Consider the following 20,372-nt stretch of genomic DNA (forward strand, 5'->3'; position numbering starts at 1 on the left):
TTTAAAATATAATAATTAAATATTATTATAATTTTATGATTATTTTATTGAATAAATATTTTTTTATAATAATAATTAATTTTATATATAAAGTGAGCATGATGCAACTTTAACACAAAATACAATATATGTATGCGGTGGATTTAATGGTAATTATAAATAATAATATTTTATATTATATTGTATTTATTAAAAAAAATTAAAAATCATAGTTTATTTTAATATTTAAAAAAAATTATATATTTAATTAAAAAAATTAAACTTTGTTAATCTACTGTGAAAAAAATTGTTGATATACTATATATATTAGATATTTATATTACTGATAAATTACAACAAAATAACTTTTTATTATTTACATTTTCAAATGTAGTTACTTATTAAATATAACTATAACTATAATTATTATTATTAATTTAAATTTATATATTTAATTTAAAAAATAAATATTTAATCTATTGTTAAAAATTGTTGATATACTATATACTGTATATATATATTAGATAATTATATTAAATCGTGTGAATATTATTTGCCGACTACTGATAAATAGCATTTAACGACATCAATGGCTACCGATAGGCGTGGTCTGGCACTGGTAGCCGATAATGTATATCTGTATGCTATCGGTGGCTATCGGGAGGAGGTCTTAAATACAATGGAAAGATTGGATATACTAACCAAACAATGGAAACCAATGGCAAATATGAACTATACTAGGTTAGTTTAGTTTTTTTATTTAAAAAAATATGTATATATATATTTAATCATTTAATTTACAGTATAGTAAAAAATACCTAGTTAAAAAAATTTATATAAAATAAATTAAACTAATTAAAAATTTAAATAATTGATTAACTAATAATAAATTAAAATAATTGATTAGCTGATTAAAATTTTTTATATAATTAGATTAAGTAATTATATATTTTTATTCTAAGTTCTACTTTAATAATAATAATTATTATTATTATAAATAAAAATATAGATATTAATAATTGATAATTAATTTATTAGAAATATTTTTGTTTTTTTTTGAAAATATAAAGATATTTATTTGGTTCAGCAGTTTTCATGAATAAAATCTATGTTTGCGGCGGTTTGGGTTTGGATGGCAATGGAAATACATGTGAATCATATGATCCGAAAACAAATCAATGGACACCTATTGGTTGGCTATTATTATAATAATAAAAAACATAAATTATTTTTTAATTAATTTATTATTAAAAAAATATTTAGCATCAATGCTATTGGATAGAAGCGATTTTAAATTGATTGCATTAAATAACAAATTGTATGCAATGGGTGGCCAAACAAGTGGTAAATATTTTTTTAAATAAATAAATAAACTAAAAAAAATAAATAAAAATATATATTTGTAGTTAAAACTTATCCAAACTTTATATAATAGTAAAACTATATTATTGTTAATTTAATCAATGAAAAAAATACATTAGTTTATTGTTTGTTTGTTTTTTGTATTTAATAAAAAAAAATAGTTTTTTTGGTGTTATTATTAGATAATAATAATGTTTTTTTTAAATATTTTTTTCATAGACGGTGTAACAAATACTGTTGAAATATATGATTATAAATCAAATCAATGGTCGTATACAACATCAATGCCAATAAAAGATAGGGATTTTGGGGTAAAAATATAATTTTTTTAAAAAAAATATTAAAAATTAATATTTTTTATAAACTTAAGTTATTAAATATTTTTTTTTATTTACAGGCAACTGTTGTTATATAACATAATCTAAATATAAAATATTATTATTAAATAATTAATAATATTAACATATTATAAATAAATAAATGTCAAAATTTTTATAATTAATTGTATTTAACTAATAAAAACATTTTGTAATTATTATATTATACAGTATTAAATATAATTATTGTTATTATTTAAAACTGTAACTTAAAATCAGATAAATAACTTTTTTTTAATAAAAAACAATATAAAAATATTTTTAGTAATACAGGTATTTAGGTTATCAGTACTTAACAAAAAAATACTTGACTTTATTTTATTTGTTGATATTATATTTATTGTTGTTTTTTAATATATAAAAATCATATATATAATAATAGTATAAAAAATATAATCTAGTTCAAATTAAATATATACACAGTTTAGTTTGATAAACAAAATATTAAATTATTTTTTATTTAAAAATGTTTAACAATAACTATTACTATTTAATATTTTTAAATGCTATTGTTATTATCAATTCAATTAATTATGTTTGCACATTAAATGCAACTAAAATTATTATTAATGATAATAATAATAATAATAACAATAGTAGTGACAATTATAATGTATTGAAAAATATTTTTTTCAATTTTTATATAAATTAATTATTATTATTATTATTATTTTCAATTAGCAAACAATTGATAGTTTTATCTATCTGTGCGGTGGTTGGGATGGCCGCACATATTTGTCTCAATGTTATAAATCAAATAATATCAAACAAACAAAAAATGTTTGGCAATCAATACAATCAATGTCTAGTAAACGGTATTTATTTAGTTGTGTTTCATACGATTCCTTATTGTATGCAATCGGTGGCAAAAATGTATGTATTTTTAAAAAAAAATTGTTTAAAACTTTAAATTAAAAATTTTATATTTTACATATAAAAGGATACATATTTGAATACTGTTGAAACATATGATCCAAAAACAAATATATGGAAATCTATTGAATCAATGAATATTGAACGCAAGTATTGATATAATTATAACTATTATTATTGTTGTTATATAGTTATCATAAATATTTTATTTATGGGTTACCTATAATAAAATATGATTTATAAAGTGAGCATGATGCAACTGTAATTCAAAATACATTATACGTATGCGGTGGTTCAAATGGTAAGTATATAATATAAATTATTGTGAATATACACACAAACACACATACATAGATATAAACACATACAAACACATACAAACACATACAAACACATACAAACACATACAAACACATACACACCCATACACACATACATAGACATACACACATACATAGATATAAACACATACAAACACATACAAAGACATACAAACACATACAAACACATACAAACACATACAAACACATACACACACATATACAAACACACACACACATACAAACTAACACATACATATGAACACATGCACACACATATATATACACATACACAACATTTTATAAACATTATGTAATTTTAAGTTATAAAAAAATAAAAAATTCATAATTTTTAAAAAATTTATTTTCAGAAATATATATTTTAAATTCTTGTGAATATTATTCACAAAATACTAATAAGTGGTCAATGACTACACCAATGAATTCAAAAAGACGTGGTCTGGCACTGGTAGCACACAATGGCTATATGTATGCTATCGGAGGTAATAATGGTATCGAAGTTTTCAATACAATGGAAAGATTTGATACAACTACTAAACAATGGCAACCAATGGCTAATATGAGTTATACTAGGTCAGTTATATATACACATATATATATATAAAGAAGTATTTCATTAATTATGTCCGAGCGGTTTTCTAAATAACTTTTGATCTGGTAGAGATAAATTATTTCTGTAAAAAGTTTATAATTTAGTTATTTACGCGTGATAATAACCACTTTTCATTTTTATATTTAAATAACGTGATCACATTTTTAACGGGATGTTTGAAAACCACTATGTCAAAACCTAACCTATAAATGATAGATTAAAATTTTTATAGCAAGTTTGTAATGTTTAAATTAATTATTTATGGGAAGAAAAAATTTTTAAATTGGTCGAAGAATAAAGTTTCTATGGCTTTTCGAACTTATGGAAAAACACATTATATAAAATAGTCGAAAATAAAATTACGTTATTTATGGATAGTAGACACTTATTAGATAAAGATTTTAATACTATTACTTATTCTAAAAACAAAATTTTTTTATGTCGAATATTTTTTCAGATAATCAAATTACAATAAAAAACGCAACCTTGTTATACGATAATTTAATTTTWATTTATATTTGATTATATGAAAAAATATTTGACATAAAAAAATTTTGTTTTTAGAATAAGTAATAGTATTAAAATCTTTATCTAATAAATGTCTACTATCCATAAATAACGTCATTTTATTTTCGACTATTTTATATAATGTGTTTTTCCATAAGTTCGAAAAGCCATAGAAAMTTTATTCTTCGACCAATTTCAAAATTTTTTTCTTTATATAAATTTTCATTTTAAGCTTTACAAACTTGCTATAAAATTTTTATTCTAACATTTATAGGTTAGGTTCTGACATAGTGGTTTGCATACATTCCGTTAAAAATGTGATCACGTGATTCAAATTTAAAAATGTAAAGTGGTTATTATCACGCATAATAACTAAATTATAAATTTTTTACAGAAATAATTTATCTCTACCAGATCAAAAGTTATTTAGAAAACCGCTCGGACATAATTAATGAAATACTTCTTTATATACATACTGTATATATGCTGTCTATATATATATAACCCAGTCCAATTTGATATTATTTAATTAAACATTTAGCTAAAATTCAATTATAAATACAATATAATTAGCATGCTAAATGTTAATTTGTTAATAGCTAAATTTTAGCTAAAATATTTACTTAAAATAATATTATTTAACAAACAAAAATAGTTACTAAATACATAATTATCAATTAATCAAAAACTAGTTTATAGATAATAAATATTTATTATTTTGTTAATTATTAAATATTTTTTTTTAAAATATATATATATATATAGAGGTTATTTTGGTTCAACAATATTTATGGATAAAATATATGTTTGCGGCGGTTATAATAGTAGTAATGAAAAAACATGCGAAACATATGATCCACTGACAAATCAATGGACACAAATTGGTTGGTTATTATTGATTAACAAAATATATTTATTTTTAAAAAAAATATTTACTATATTTATATTATTTATAGCATCAATGCTATCAGATAGAGATAATTTTCAATTGATTACATTTAATCAACAATTATATGCAATGGGAGGTGTATTTGGTAAACCAGATACGGTTGAAATATATGATTATAAATCAAATCAATGGTCGTATAGCCAATCGTTGCCAATACATGCTTACGATTTTGGGGTAAAATATATTATTATTATTATTTTATTTTTTTAAAAATACATTTGAATTAATTATTATTATTTATTTTTTTTTATTTAGGCAACTGTTATTTAGACAAACTTATGGAAAATTGTAAATCAATATTAATTAAAATAAATATATATTATACATCATGTATATTGATTTTATTGTTATTATTAAATTTTTTTATATGAATTATTATTATATTTACTTCAAATTAAAATAAATTGTAATTATTATATTTTATTAATATAATAAATAATAATATATCTGATACTAATAAAAAATAATTTTATTAATATCTTATCAGTGTTTAAATTAATATACAGGTATTGTAAAAATATTTATATACAAAAACAAATTATATAAAAATAAACTTTTTTAATATTAAGTTGTATTAAAATATAAATGTATGAAAATGTATATTTATTATTGTAATAATACCAGTAAAAATATATTAATAAAAAATTATTTTTTAAAAATAATAATTCAATACAAATATTTTCTAGTAACTACTTTTTAATTTTATTTGAAATATTTTTAAAAATTGTATTTATTTTAAATTATTTTATAATTTGTTGTTGTTGTTGTTGTTAAATAGCAAACTAACCAATTATCAGATGATAAAATACACAAAAAAAATATTACAAAATAATTTTAACATTAAATAATATCTATTGAATATACAGTATAATAGAAATAAATTATTTTTTTCACAAAAAAATATAATTAATTACTTATAATTTATATAATTTAAAATTGGATGCTTTTAATCACAACTAATATTTACTACTATTACTAATAACAATAATAACTATTACTTATAACAAACAGTTATTTAGTTTATTATTAGTTTATAATCTTTATTTTGTGACTATATTTTTAGTACATAACATATATTACATAACCAATTAAAATGTATTTTTAAAAAATCAGTTAATATTTAGTTCAATTATTATATCTATAATATCTATAACATTGTTATGATATATAAATAATTACAACTAATAATAATTAACCTTACTAGAAAAAATTGAAACAATAACTTTAACAAAAAAAAATTATTATCATTATTATTATTAGTGTATTGATTAATAATTTTTTATACTCTATTAAATAGTTGTTATAATAGTTGCTAAAAAAAGTCAAATAGTTGTTAAAATAGTTATTTTAACTGTATTAAATAGTTGAATATAGTTGCCAAAAAAGCCAAATAGTTATTGAAATAGTTATTTATTTTCTTATAAATATTTGCAACTGATATATAATTCACTTGTTTTCAGCATATTTACAAAAAATGATTTATATAAATAAACTAATTATTTCTATTGTTAAAAAAGTAATATGAGTTAATAACAGTTTACATATTTTATATAATTTATATAACTATTACTTTTTGTTTTTACATATAATTGTGCAATATTTTACAATTTAATGCTTATATTTTTCAAAATCAATGAAATAATTATTTATAAGTTTTTATAGTTTCTAACCCAACAAAAAGTTATTTATAGTTATAATAAAATTTCGGAAATAGCGTCCACTGGTCAACTTCGGTGGACATACTAAGTCCCAGTAATAAGCGTTGAACCGACAAAATAATTTTTTTAGTTGGAAATCAAGACACTAATTATTATATATCTAAACTTTATATTATTAGTACAATACTTGAAAGTGTGTTATAAACTTGAAAATTATATCAATATTTAAAAAATATTATTGTATATAAACTCTAATATAATTAAATCAAAATAAATTAGTTGTCATAAAATTATATGTATAGAAAAAATCTATAATTTTTTAAAAAATTATTTAGTATAATAATAATAAAAATTAATTATAGCACAAAATGCTTAATAAATATTACATTTTAATATCAATTACACAAATTTTTATATTAAATTGTATTAAATCATTAAATACAAGTATAATTAACAATAATAGTGATTATAATGTAATTTATATATAGAAAAATGTTGTTTAAGTTTAATATTTATCCAAAAAAAAACTTTATATAAATTAATAATTATTTTTTTTAATTAGCAAACAATTGACTTAAATTTTATCTATTTGTGCGGTGGATATGACGGGACATTTTTATCTGAATGTTATAAATATAATACGCAAACAAATATTTGGCAACCAATACAATCCATGTCCACTAAACGTATGTATTTTAGTTTGATTTCATACGATGATTCAAAATTGTATGCAATCGGCGGCATTAGTTATGTAAGTAATTGGTGTTAAATTTAAAAATAAATTAAATTGTTAATTAATTTATTTTAGTAAAATTTAAAAAATAATTGTGGTTTATATTTTTAGCCTAGATTTTTGAATAGCGTTGAAACATACAATACGCAAACAAATCAATGGACATCAATAGCATCGTTGAATAGAATACGCGGGTATTTAATAAATATAATTTAAAATCTATTTATTTATTTATTTCAATGTATTAATATTTTATTTTTATATTTAAAAAAAGTTATCATGATGCAACTGTATTAGAAAATACAATATATGTATGCGGTGGTGAACAAGGTATTTTAATATATTTTTAAAAATTAATTTTGTTTATTAAATTAATTTATTCATAGCTCAATCATTAAACTATTTTTTTTATATTTATATCAACAAAAATAATAATAATATAACACATAGTTTTGATATATCATATGAAAAATTACATATTAAAATAATTTTTATATTTTTATACATTTTTTAAAGAAAATGTGAAAATAGTAGACAATAGGATAGTTATGTTACAGACTAGTTAGTTATAGACTATTATTAATATTATTATTTTTGTGTGTGTGTTTTTACACAATACTATTACAATAAATTTTAATCTACGGATAATTATATTTTAAAAAATATATTTTAATATATTTAGCAAATATATATAAATCATGTGAATATTATTCACAAATAACTGATAAATGGTATGAAACGACACCAATGGCTACTGGACGGAGTCGTCTGGCACTGGTATCACTACATGGGTTTATATATGCTATCGGAGGTACTGATGGTAAAGTTGGTTACAATACAATGGAAAGATTGGATACAACTACACAACAATGGCAACCAATGGCTTATATGAATTATACTAGGTTAGTTATTTTTTTTTGAAAATTTATAATGTAAATATAATTATACATATTTATTTATACGAAACAAAAAAAAATAATTAAATTTGTAAAATTTTAATTAAAATAGTTTTATTACTAGGTGATTATTAGATTGAAATTATTGATTTTATTTTTTTTTATTAATAATGAACTATAATATAATACTAGATTAGTTTTATTATTTACAGTATAAATATAAGTATACATATTTATTATACAAAATTTAAAACTAATTAATTTTCTAAAATTTTAATTTAAATAGTTTTTTAACTAAATGATTATTAGATTGAAATTATAGATTCAATTTTGTTAAATAGTTAACTAAATATTAATAATAAATTAAATAATTACATAATATTTTTTTTAACTTTAATTTTTATTTTTTAAAAAAAATATTTTAAGATTTGCTTTTGGTTCGGCCATATTAATGGACAAAATATATGTTTGCGGCGGTTATAGTAATAGTAGTAGTCATCAGAAATCATGCGAAACATATGATCCGAAAACAAATCAATGGACACCAATTGGTTTGTAATTATTAATAATATTAATTAACTATAATTTAATTATTAGTAAATAATTATATATATATATATATATACTGTATTATTTTCAATAATATTTTGTTAAATAGCATCCATGCAATTAGATAGAAATGATTTTCAATTGATTGCATTTAATGACAAATTATATGCACTGGGTGGTTTTTCAAATGGTAATATATATATATAAATTACATATTTATTGCAAATTATTTATTATTATATTTCTAGTTATTTATTATATATTTATTATTATTAATTATATTATTCAATATTATTTAATTTTATATTTATTATTATTAATTATATTATTCAATATTATTTAATTTTATATTTATTATTATTAATTATATTATTCATTATTATTTAATTTTAATTTTACAAACACTTTAGAATAATATATGTTAACATTTATTATTATAAAAATATGATAAAAATAGTACATTATTATTAATTTATTGTATATATTTAAAATATTTATTTAATATATTTCAATTATTTTTTTTATAAATTTAGTTACTTATAATTAGTAATTTTATTGTTAATTAATTAAAAAAAAACTTATAATATTTTTAATAGTCGGCAAAACAGATACGGTTGAAATATATGATTATAAATTAAATCAATGGTCGTATACAACATCATTGCCAAAACAAGTTGATGTTTTTGGGGTAAAATATTTTTTTTATTAATTTATTTTATAATTTTCAAAAAAAACTTGAAAAGTTTTGTTTACTGAAATCTATAATGGCTTTTTGAGTCTGTGTGTGTGTGTGTGTAGCAATTTTTTTGCGAATTTTGAAATTCTGACTTCAGATTCGGTTAGAGGACTACTAATAATGTATGGAAAAGTAGCATCAAAATTTTGATATCTTTTCGGGAACATAGAAAAAATGGCGGCCAAAGTAAAGAAAATTTTAAGAAAATTTTTTTAAAGTATAGATTTGAATAAAGTATCAAAAACAAGCATAAGAAATATGAATTAAAATTTTGATATCTCATCGGATATAGAATTTTATAGAGCATCAAAAATAAGATAATAGCTCAAAATTATTTTTATTTTTATAAAATATGGTTGCAAAAGTATTATTTTGGCATTGAAATATTTGATACCCGACATGACTATAATTGTGTATATTTTGTCATAATGAATCATTTGATACCCAACATGACTATGGTTGAGTATATTTTGTCATACTGAATCATTTGATACCCAACATGACTATAATTGAAACATGATTATAATTGGGTATATTTTGTCATACTGAATCATTTGATACTCGACATGACTATAATTGTGTATATTTTGTCATACTGAATCATTTGATACCCGACATGACTATAATTGTGTATATTTTGTCATACTGAATCAATTGATACCCAACATGACTATTGTTGAGTATATTTTGTCATACTGAATCATTTGATACCCTACATGACTCTAATTGAGTATATTTTGTCATACTGAATCATTTGATACTCGACATGACTATAATTGAGTATATTTTGTCATACCGAGTCATTTGATTATATGACTTAAATCAACTGACAATTAATTGGCGAAGATAATATTTTATGCCGTCAAAGTTTTTTTTCTGATAATGCTTTCTAGCATTCTTAACTGGTTTTTTTATATACAATTGATATATTTTTTATTTTATTTCTAGGCAACTGTTTTATTGATATAATAAAAAAAATATGAAAATACTAAACATTATTATTATTTAGATTATCTAAGTATTTGTAAGAGTGTCTAAAACACAAAAACTAATTAAAAAAGTATAAATATTAGATTATATATATATAATATTTTTATAAATAAACATTATTTACTTTTAACTTAATTATATAGAGATAACTATTTTTATTTTAATAAATTAAGTTTTGTTCAATACACTTGAAGTTAATTATAACTTACTAAAAATGTACAAGTTAATTATATTTATATTTAAATAAACACTGTAGATTATTTAGAAAAAAATTGTAAAACAAATTTTATAAATAAAACTATTAAATTTAATCTATTTAAAAATTTTTAATTTAAAACCTAATTTTATATATTAAGTTAATATTTAATTAAAAGTAGTTTTTTTATTAGTTATAAACAACAATAATAAGTTTTTTAAACTTCAAATAAGTATTAATAAATATATATAATTCTTAAGTATTTTTTTTTATCAGAATTGATTATCAATTAAGTATTATTATTATAATTATTATTAATAAAAACATTTAGTTTTTATTTTTTTAAAATTATTTTTAAATGAAGTAAAATAAAATATAATTAATATAGTAGATTTGTGTTTTGTAGATGCACTAAAAATTTTAATTAAAATTATAAGATAAAGTTTAAAAATTTGTTATTTAACTATAGTATTTAGAGAATTTTAAAATTTTAGTATTTTTATGAATATTGTAAACCTTGTAATGTATTGTAAAAAATGCATATAATAAATAATTAATTATTAATTAATTAATTATATAAACTAAATAAGTGCAAACTAATAAAACTAGAGGTAAATATAATAATAAACACTCAACTAATTAATGATTATTTAATTGATAATTAAATTATTATATTTTTATTAACAAATTAAATAACTTAAGATTAGAAAAATTATATTGATATCTTTGTAAACACTTAAACATTTTTTCAATTATATATTATAAAATGTAGTGTTTTTTATTATAAAACAATAAATATTATATGTATAACTCTGCAAAAAAAATAATAAACAAAAATTGTAATTATAACTTAAAACTTAAATTTATATAATTCTCAATTTTAATTTTATACACAACAAAATAAATCATCTATAATTAAAACTTTAATATTAATAATTAATTTATTTAAAAAAACAATATTTTTAATCATTATTATAAGAACTTTAATTAATACTTGATCTTTGTTTTATAAACTTGAAAAAAAATTATATCAATTTTTTTTACTGATTATAGTATTTTTAATATTAAATAAAGTTTATATAATAAGACATAGTTTTAATAAACAATTAATTTTTTTCAAATATATGTAAGAAATAATAATACATTAATTGTTTTTTTAAATATAAATTATTAACAAACAAAACAAAAAAATGTTTAATAAATATTATATTATAGTATTTATTGCTATTATTTATTTACTATTAAATTGTTTTGATTCAACAAGTACAATTGCAATCAATAATAATAATAGTGATTATAATGTAAATAATATTTTTTTTAATAAATAAAAACTACTAAATAATTTTATTTTTTTATGTTGTTGTAATTGTCAGCAAACAATTGACTTATCGGATAGTTTTATCTATATATGCGGCGGATATGATGGATCAGCCTATTTGTCTCAATGTTATAAATATAACAAACAAACAGGTATTTGGGAAACCATACAATCCATGTCCACTACAAGAGCTTTATTTAGTTTGATTTCATTGGATTCAAAATTGTATGCAATCGGCGGCTATAATGTATGAAAATATTGAATTTAAAATATTAATAATTTCATTAGTATTGTTTAAAACATGTTTTATATTTAAATTATTTTAATTTCTAATCAAATAAATATATTTTTTTATTAGGACAAATATCAATATTTGAATATTGTTGAAAAATATGATATGGAAACAAATCAATGGAAATCAATAGCACCTATGAATATAATACGCAGGTATTGATAAAAAAACTAGTTATTTAAAAAGATTATTATAAATTATAAATATTTTTTAGATTTATTTAATATATTGAATTTTTTTAAAAGTCAGCATGGTGCAAGTGTTATACAAAATACTATATATGTATGCGGTGGTTACAATAGTGAGTATATATTTTTAAAATTATTGTTAGATTAATAACTATAGCACAAAGATAAAAATTTTATTTGTCTTATTAATAATTACTATTTAATTTAAAAAAACAACACAAATGTGTTAAAATTAGAAACACTAATAGAAAAATAATTATAATAATATTAAAAATTGAAATTATATTCTGCTTGGTTAATTTTTTTTATTATATCATTATTTTTGAAATATTCATTATTTCTATTAAATTATTTATATTTAGACAAAACTATCAAATCATGTGAATCTTATTCACCAAATACTAATGAGTGGTCTTTTGTAACACCAATGAGTACTGAAAGGCGTGGTCTGGCACTGGTAGCACACAATGGGTTTATATATACTATCGGAGGCCATAATAGTAATGGATATTTAAATACAATGGAAAGATATGATACAAAAACACAACAATGGCAACCAATGGCTAATATGAAATACGCTAGGTAATTATTTCTTTATCTATACTACTATATAATTTGGTAATGTTTGTGCCATTATCTGTGACGAAAACAATTACTTTTAAGGTGTCGCGCGATTATTAATAATTTTAATTTATTAAATAAAAAAAATAAATATACTTTTTATAATACACTGTATATTATATTATATATAGCGCGTGAAAGCATTGTTTAGTAAAGAGATAGATATTATAGTTATCATATAATTTTGAAATAAATTGATAAAAAAATTAATATCGCTAGACTAATAAAAAATTAGATTATTATTAATTAATAATTAATTTCTTTAATCAAATTCAGTAATTTTTTTTAAATATTTGCATTAATATTTTTATAAAAATAAAAGATTAAATTTTGGTTCAGCATCATTTATGGATAAAATATATGTTTGCGGCGGTTATGGTAATAGTGACAAGAAATCATGTGAAACATATGATCCAAAAACAAATCAATGGACACAAATTGGTTGATAATTTTAATTATAGAAATTATTTTATTTGTATTAATTTTTATAATTAATTTTTATTAGCATCCATGCAATTAGATAGAGTTGAATTTAATTTGATTGTATTTAATGACAAATTATATGCATTGGGAGGCTATTCAAAGGGTATGTACAGTATATGACTATCTATAGTACTTAAATTTTAATTATATATATGTATAATTTTATTTTTTTATAACATTAAATAATATTAAATTTCGTATGATTATGTTAAAATATTTTATTTTTTTTGTTAATTTAATAATATTTCATTTATGATTATTAGTCATATAAATTATATTTTTGTAAATATATTAATTACATTATTATTTTTAGATTTTAAACAAACAGAATCGGTTGAAATATATGATCATAAATCAAATGAATGGTATTATACGACATCATTGCCAATAAAATTATCAGCATTTGGAGTAAATATATTTATTTTATTTTATTTGTTTTAATATTAATTATTATATTTTATTTCCTAGGTAGCTGTCCTATAACAAAAAATATGTAGTAAAACTATGATGAAAAATGAAATTTTTATTTGCATTACAATTAATATTTTTTTTAAAGAATACTTATTTATTGTTATTCAAAATTTTTTGTATTAAAGTTTTAGATATTTGTTTTTTATTAACTATGCGAAGTATTTATATATATATTTATATTATACAATTATATTTAATTATAAATTAATAGTTAATACTTATTTAAGATATAGTAATGTAATGTAAAATCTATGTGAAAATATAATAAAAAATTTGTTTTAAATTGCACTATAATTAATTAATAGAAAATATAAGCTACTTAACTAAATCATTAGTTAAGTACAAAATATAATAAATTAAAAATATTGAAAAATTGATTATTTAGACAATTAATTTAAGTTTACAATAATAAGAAACACTCCACAAATATGATTATTTAATTGATAGATATAATATTATAATTTATCAATAAAAATATTACTTAAGATTATTAATTATATTGATATCTTTGTAAACACTTAATTAATTAAAAATTATATTATTAAAATAACAAAAATAAAAGTAAGTGTTTAAATTAATAAATTTTTATATTACAAAAACAGATTATATAAAAATTTAATTTTATTTATATTAAATTGTATTAAAATATGAATATATAAAAATTATTGTATTATTTAAAATATTATATTATTGTAATAATAAAAATATATTAATTGATAATTATTCATTAAAAAAAATAATTTTATACCAAATTACTATTACTAATTGTTTACTAATTACTAATAGTTATTATTTTTCATTGAATTCTTATTTGAAATATTTTTAAAAAATTAAATTTATTTAAAATTATTTTTTTTTGTTAATTAGCAACCTAATAAATTATCAGATAATAAAATAATCACAAAAATATTACAAAATAATATTAACATTAAATCCTATCTATTGAATAAACAGTATAATAGAAATAAATATTTTTTTTTAGTAAAAAATAAATAAATAATTACTTATAATTTATGTATTTGAAAATTTTATGCTTTTAATCATAAGTAATTTTTTTTTACTATTACTAATAACTAACAACAATAACTACTACTACTAATAACAATTAGTTATTTATTTTATTATCTTTTTTTTTTGGTGACTATACAATATTAACTTATTTTTTTCAATACATTAAATTGATTATGTAATATATGTAATGTACTAAAGTGACTATATTTAGTACATAACATATATTACATAATCAATTAAATGTATTGAAAAAAAAAATAAGTTAATATTTAGTTCAATTATTATATCTACTATATCTATATAACATTGTTATGATAATTAAAAAATAATAATTAAGATAGAAAAAATTAAACAATAATTAACAAAAAATTTTATCATTATTATTATATACTGTATCTAAACTTTATATTATTATTGGTAGACTACTTGAAAGTGTGATATATAAACTTATAAAATTATATCAATATTTAATAAATAAATTATTGTTATAATATAAATATAAAATATAAATACATATTATCAAATAAATTAGTTGACATAAAATTATATGTATAGAAAAAAATTCTATAATAACTTAATAATAATCGTGTTTTTTATTTCCCATATGGAATTCAATAATTTTTTTTAGTATTATATAAAGTTTATATAACAAAACTTAAATTTTTTAACAATTAATTAATTTTATTTTTCAAATATATCTAAAAAATTATTATATATTAATTGTTTTGTTTTTTTTTTGGAAAATTAATTATTAACAAACAAAACAAAAATGTTTAATAAATATTATATTATAATATTTATTGCTAAAATTTATTTACTATTAAATTGTTTTGATTCAACAATTACACATGCAATCAATAATAATAATAATAATAATAGTGATTATTATGTAAGTATTTATTTATTTTTTTTTTAAATAATCCCTAATAAATATTATTTTTAATTATTAATGTAATTATTAGCAATCAATTGACTTATCCGATGATAGTTTTATCTATATATGCGGTGGAAGTGATGGTTCAACCTATTTGTCTCAATGTTATAAATATAACAAACAAACCGGTATTTGGGAAACCATACAATACATGTCCACTGAAAGGATTTCATTTACTTTGATTTCAATGGATTCAAAAATGTATGCAATCGGCGGCTATAATGTATGCAAAATAATAATGTGTTTATAAAAATAATTTCAATAATTTATTTTCATTATAAATATTGTTACACACATGCAAAAAAAATGTTTTTATATTAACAAATTAATTAATTATTTATTAGGATAATGATTTAAATAGTGTTGAAACATATGATCAACAAACAAATCAATGGAAATCAATTCAATCAATGAATATAATACGACGGTATTGATTAAAAAAAAATACTAGTTATTTAAAAAGATTTTTTTTATAAAAAAATGAATTAATAGTTTTTATTTTTATTTAATATATTATTATTATTTATTTTTTTAAAAAAAAAGTCAGCATGGTGCAAGTGTAATACAAAATTCTATATATGTATGCGGTGGTTACAATAGTAAGTATATATATATATTTTTAAAATAAAAAATTTTTTTTTTTTGATAAATAACTAAAATTTAATTTGTCTTATTAATAATAGCTATTTAATTTTTTTTTAAAAAAACAAACAAAACAAATGTTTCAAAATTAGTAACACTTATGATAAAAAACAATTATAATAATATTAAAAAATTGAAATTATATTCTGCTTGGTCAAATTTTTTTTTTGCATTATGTCATTATTTTTGAAAAAAAAAATTATTTATATTTAGACAAATATATCAAATCATGTGAAGCTTATTCACCAAATACTGATGAGTGGTCTTTTGTAACACCAATGACTACGGAAAGGCGTGGTCTGGCACTGGTAGCCAACAATGGGTTTATATATGCTATCGGAGGCTATAATGGATTTGAATATTTAAATACAATGGAAAGATTGGATACAACTACACATCAATGGCAACCAATGGCTAATATGAAATACACTAGGTAGTTATTTATATATTATTATTATTATTAAGTTTTAAAATAAATTAATCAAAAAAATATTTAATATTACCAGATTAATAAATAATTAGTAATAATTATAGATTATTAAAAAATTATTAATTAATTAAATAACTTTTATCTAATTTCACTAATTTCTTTAATACTTTTTAATTTAAATCTTATAAAAAAACAAAACAAAAGATTTAATTTTGGTTTAGCATTATTTATGGATAAAATATATGTTTGCGGCGGTTATGATATAAGTGATGGGAAATCATGCGAATCATATGACCCGAAAACAAATCAATGGACACCAATTGGTTTATTATAATTTTAATTATCGAAATAATTTTATTTGTATTAATTTTTTTTTATAATAAATTTTATTTATTAGCATCAATGCTTATAGAAAGATTTGAATTTAGTTTGATTGAATTTACTGATAAATTATATGCATTGGGTGGCTATACAAAAGGTATATTTTAGACTTTTATTTTAGATATTTATGATTTTAACTTTAAGTAGTATCATGATAATTTTGTTGTTGTTGATAAATGTTATAACATTTTTTGATGTTCAAAAATTTATAATAAATAAAATAATTATTTATAGATAACATAATAATTTTTATTTAGTTTAAATGTTTTAAACATACATTACAATAAATAATAACTACCGATAAATATTTTATCTAAGTCATAGTTTAGTTATTATTTATTGTAATGTATTTTTAAAAACATTAAAAACAAAAAAATAAACAACTAAATAAAAATTATTATGTTATCTATAAATAATTATTTTATTTATTATAAATTTTTGAACATCAATAATGTTATAACATTTAAACGTATACAAATTAAATAAATTATTTATCTAAGCCATAGTTTATTTAATTTGTACTAGTCTATATGTGTGATTAGTTTTATCATGGTACTTTTCATAAATTATAATAATAGCTAAAAAAATTCCTATTTATAAAGTTAATCACTGTTTTAGACTATCTATAGAATTTAAATTAAATTCGTATGATAATGCTAAAATATTACAAAATTTTTTTAATTAAATTAAAATTATATTTATTACATTTAATTATTTTTAGATTTTAAACAAACAGATACGGTTGAAATATATGATCATAAATCAAATCAATGGTATTTTACGACATCATTGCCAAAAAAACTACAAGATTTTGGAGTAAATATCTTTGTTTAATATTTTTTGTTTTAATATTATTTATTGTATTTTATTTTTTAGGCAACTGTTATAAAAAAAATATGAAAACCATCATAAAAATTTTTATTTGCAGTACAATTAATATTTTTTAAAACAATACTTATTCATTGTTATTTAAAATTTTAAAGTTTTTAAATATTTGTTTTTTATTAATTATATGTAGAATTTATACATTTTTAACTTATATTACATTTTTATAAATTACTAGTTAATATTTATTTAAGACATTATAATTTAATGTAAAACCTATGGGAAAACATAAATTATATAATAAACAGTTAGTTATTAATTGCATTTTAATTAATTAATAGAAATATAAGTTACTTATATAAGTATAAAATATAATTAATTTAAAATATTGAAAAATAATTGATTATTTAGACAATTAATTTAAGTTAACAATAATAAGAAACACTTAACTTAAATATGATTATTTAATTGATAAATATATTATTATAATTAATCAACAAAAATATCAACTTAGGATTAATATTTAATTATATTGATATCTTTGTAGACACTTATTTAATTAAAAATTATATTATAGATGACATATATATATATATATAGTTTTATTAATATCAATAGTTTATATATAACTTAACAAAAATCTAATTAATAAATTTTTTCACTATACTTAGACTTTTAATTATAACTTTAAACTTAAAAATATCATTTCTCTGTTTTAATTTATCAACTAATTTATAAGTAAACAAAATATAATCTAGCAATATTTATAATCATTATTATTAAGTACTTAAATTTAATACTTGATCTTTGTTATATAAACTTGAAAAAAAATGATATCAATATTTTTTTTTACTGATTGTTTACTGATTTTTAGTATCAAACTTATAACAATTAATTAATTTTTTTTTCTAATATATGTTACAGAAATTATTATACGTTAATTGTTTTTTTTTTGAAAATAAATTATTAACAAACAAACAAAAAAATGTTTAATAAATATAATTTTATATTATTTATTGCATATATTTATTTACTATTTAATTGTTATGATTCAACAAGTATAATTGCAATCAATAATAATAATAATAATCATAGTGATTATAATGTAAATTATATTTTTTAATAAAAAAAATGTTAAATATTTATTTTCTAAAAAAAACCTAATAAATAATTTTTGATGTTATTGTAATTATTAGCAAACAATTGATGACTTATCGGATAGTTTTATCTATATATGCGGTGGATATGATGGGACATCACTATTGTCTCAGTGTTATAAATATAACAAACAAACAGCTATTTGGGAAACCATACAATACATGTCTACACCGAGAAATATATTTACTTTGATTTCATACGATTCAAAATTATATGCAATCGGAGGCTTAAATGTATGCAAAAAATTAAAGAGAGAGAGAGAGAGAGAGTCTTAAACAATTTTAATTTCAATTATCTGGTTAACTATACGCTGGATTTAACTAGTGACCAAGGTGGCAATGTTGTAGATTATAATTGGTCATTTTTTAAAAAATTAATTGCATCATTGGCTATATACTATAATAGTAGACGATTAAACAATTGTAAGATAGTTAGACTGCAATTATCTGCCCCAATAATATAATTAATTAAAAAATGACCAATTACAATTTTATACAGTTTAAAATTATCTACAACATTTCCACCTTGGTCACTTTTAAATCCAGTTTTATTGACTAGATAATTGAAATTAAAAGCATCGACTCTCAAAAAATGTTTTATATTTCATTATTTTAAAATCTAAACAAATTAAATATTATTTTTATTATTAGGACAAACATGAATATATGAATAGTGTTGAAACATATGATACGCAAAGAAATCAATGGAAATCAATAGTATCGATGAATATATTACGCAGGTATTGATAAAAAACTAGATATTTTTAACAGTTTTTTTTAAATAATAAATATTTTTAATTTTTATTTAATATATTGATTTTTTTTAAAAAAAAGTCAGCATGCTGCAAGTGTAATACAAAATACTATTTATGTATGCGGCG

General features: G+C 18.0%; 2 protein-coding genes across 2 annotated transcripts; both read left to right on the forward strand.

Moving 5' to 3' along the window:
• Positions 1 to 2,317: 2,317 nt before the first annotated feature.
• LOC128959384 (kelch-like protein diablo) lies at positions 2,318 to 5,250 on the forward strand. The gene is made up of 8 exons (XM_054305330.1): positions 2,318 to 2,331; positions 2,400 to 2,591; positions 2,659 to 2,741; positions 2,837 to 2,892; positions 3,283 to 3,505; positions 4,797 to 4,915; positions 4,988 to 5,154; positions 5,236 to 5,250. The coding sequence occupies exons 2-8, from the start codon at positions 2,520 to 2,522 to the stop codon at positions 5,248 to 5,250; spliced, it is 735 nt and encodes a 244-aa protein (XP_054161305.1). The 5' UTR covers positions 2,318 to 2,331; positions 2,400 to 2,519.
• A 6,757-nt stretch (positions 5,251 to 12,007) lies between these two features.
• On the forward strand, positions 12,008 to 17,135 carry LOC128959375 (influenza virus NS1A-binding protein homolog). The gene is made up of 12 exons (XM_054305321.1): positions 12,008 to 12,039; positions 12,112 to 12,303; positions 12,415 to 12,503; positions 12,594 to 12,649; positions 12,899 to 13,118; positions 13,480 to 13,598; positions 13,663 to 13,743; positions 13,954 to 14,048; positions 16,085 to 16,279; positions 16,401 to 16,483; positions 16,600 to 16,655; positions 16,912 to 17,135. The coding sequence occupies exons 2-12, from the start codon at positions 12,232 to 12,234 to the stop codon at positions 17,133 to 17,135; spliced, it is 1,290 nt and encodes a 429-aa protein (XP_054161296.1). The 5' UTR covers positions 12,008 to 12,039; positions 12,112 to 12,231.
• The last annotated feature ends 3,237 nt before the right edge of the window (positions 17,136 to 20,372 follow it).

The sequence above is a fragment of the Oppia nitens genome, unplaced genomic scaffold, assembly GCF_028296485.1.
Source record: "Oppia nitens isolate AA-2021 unplaced genomic scaffold, nextdenovo-longstitch-racon4-pilon3 scaffold49_pilon_pilon_pilon, whole genome shotgun sequence".
Taxonomy (NCBI): Eukaryota; Metazoa; Arthropoda; class Arachnida; order Sarcoptiformes; family Oppiidae; genus Oppia; species Oppia nitens.

Coding starts and splice junctions, on each gene's coding strand:
- LOC128959384 (XM_054305330.1), top strand. CDS start 2,520: ATGTCTAGTAAACGGTATTTATTTAGTTGTGTTTCATACGATTCCTTA. Junction 3,506..4,796: donor GCTAATATGAGTTATACTAG/GTCAGTTATATA, acceptor ATATATATATAG/AGGTTATTTTGGTTCAACAA. Junction 4,916..4,987: donor AAATCAATGGACACAAATTG/GTTGGTTATTAT, acceptor TATTATTTATAG/CATCAATGCTATCAGATAGA.
- LOC128959375 (XM_054305321.1), top strand. CDS start 12,232: ATGTCCACTACAAGAGCTTTATTTAGTTTGATTTCATTGGATTCAAAA. Junction 13,599..13,662: donor AAATCAATGGACACAAATTG/GTTGATAATTTT, acceptor AATTTTTATTAG/CATCCATGCAATTAGATAGA. Junction 13,744..13,953: donor ATTGGGAGGCTATTCAAAGG/GTATGTACAGTA, acceptor TATTATTTTTAG/ATTTTAAACAAACAGAATCG.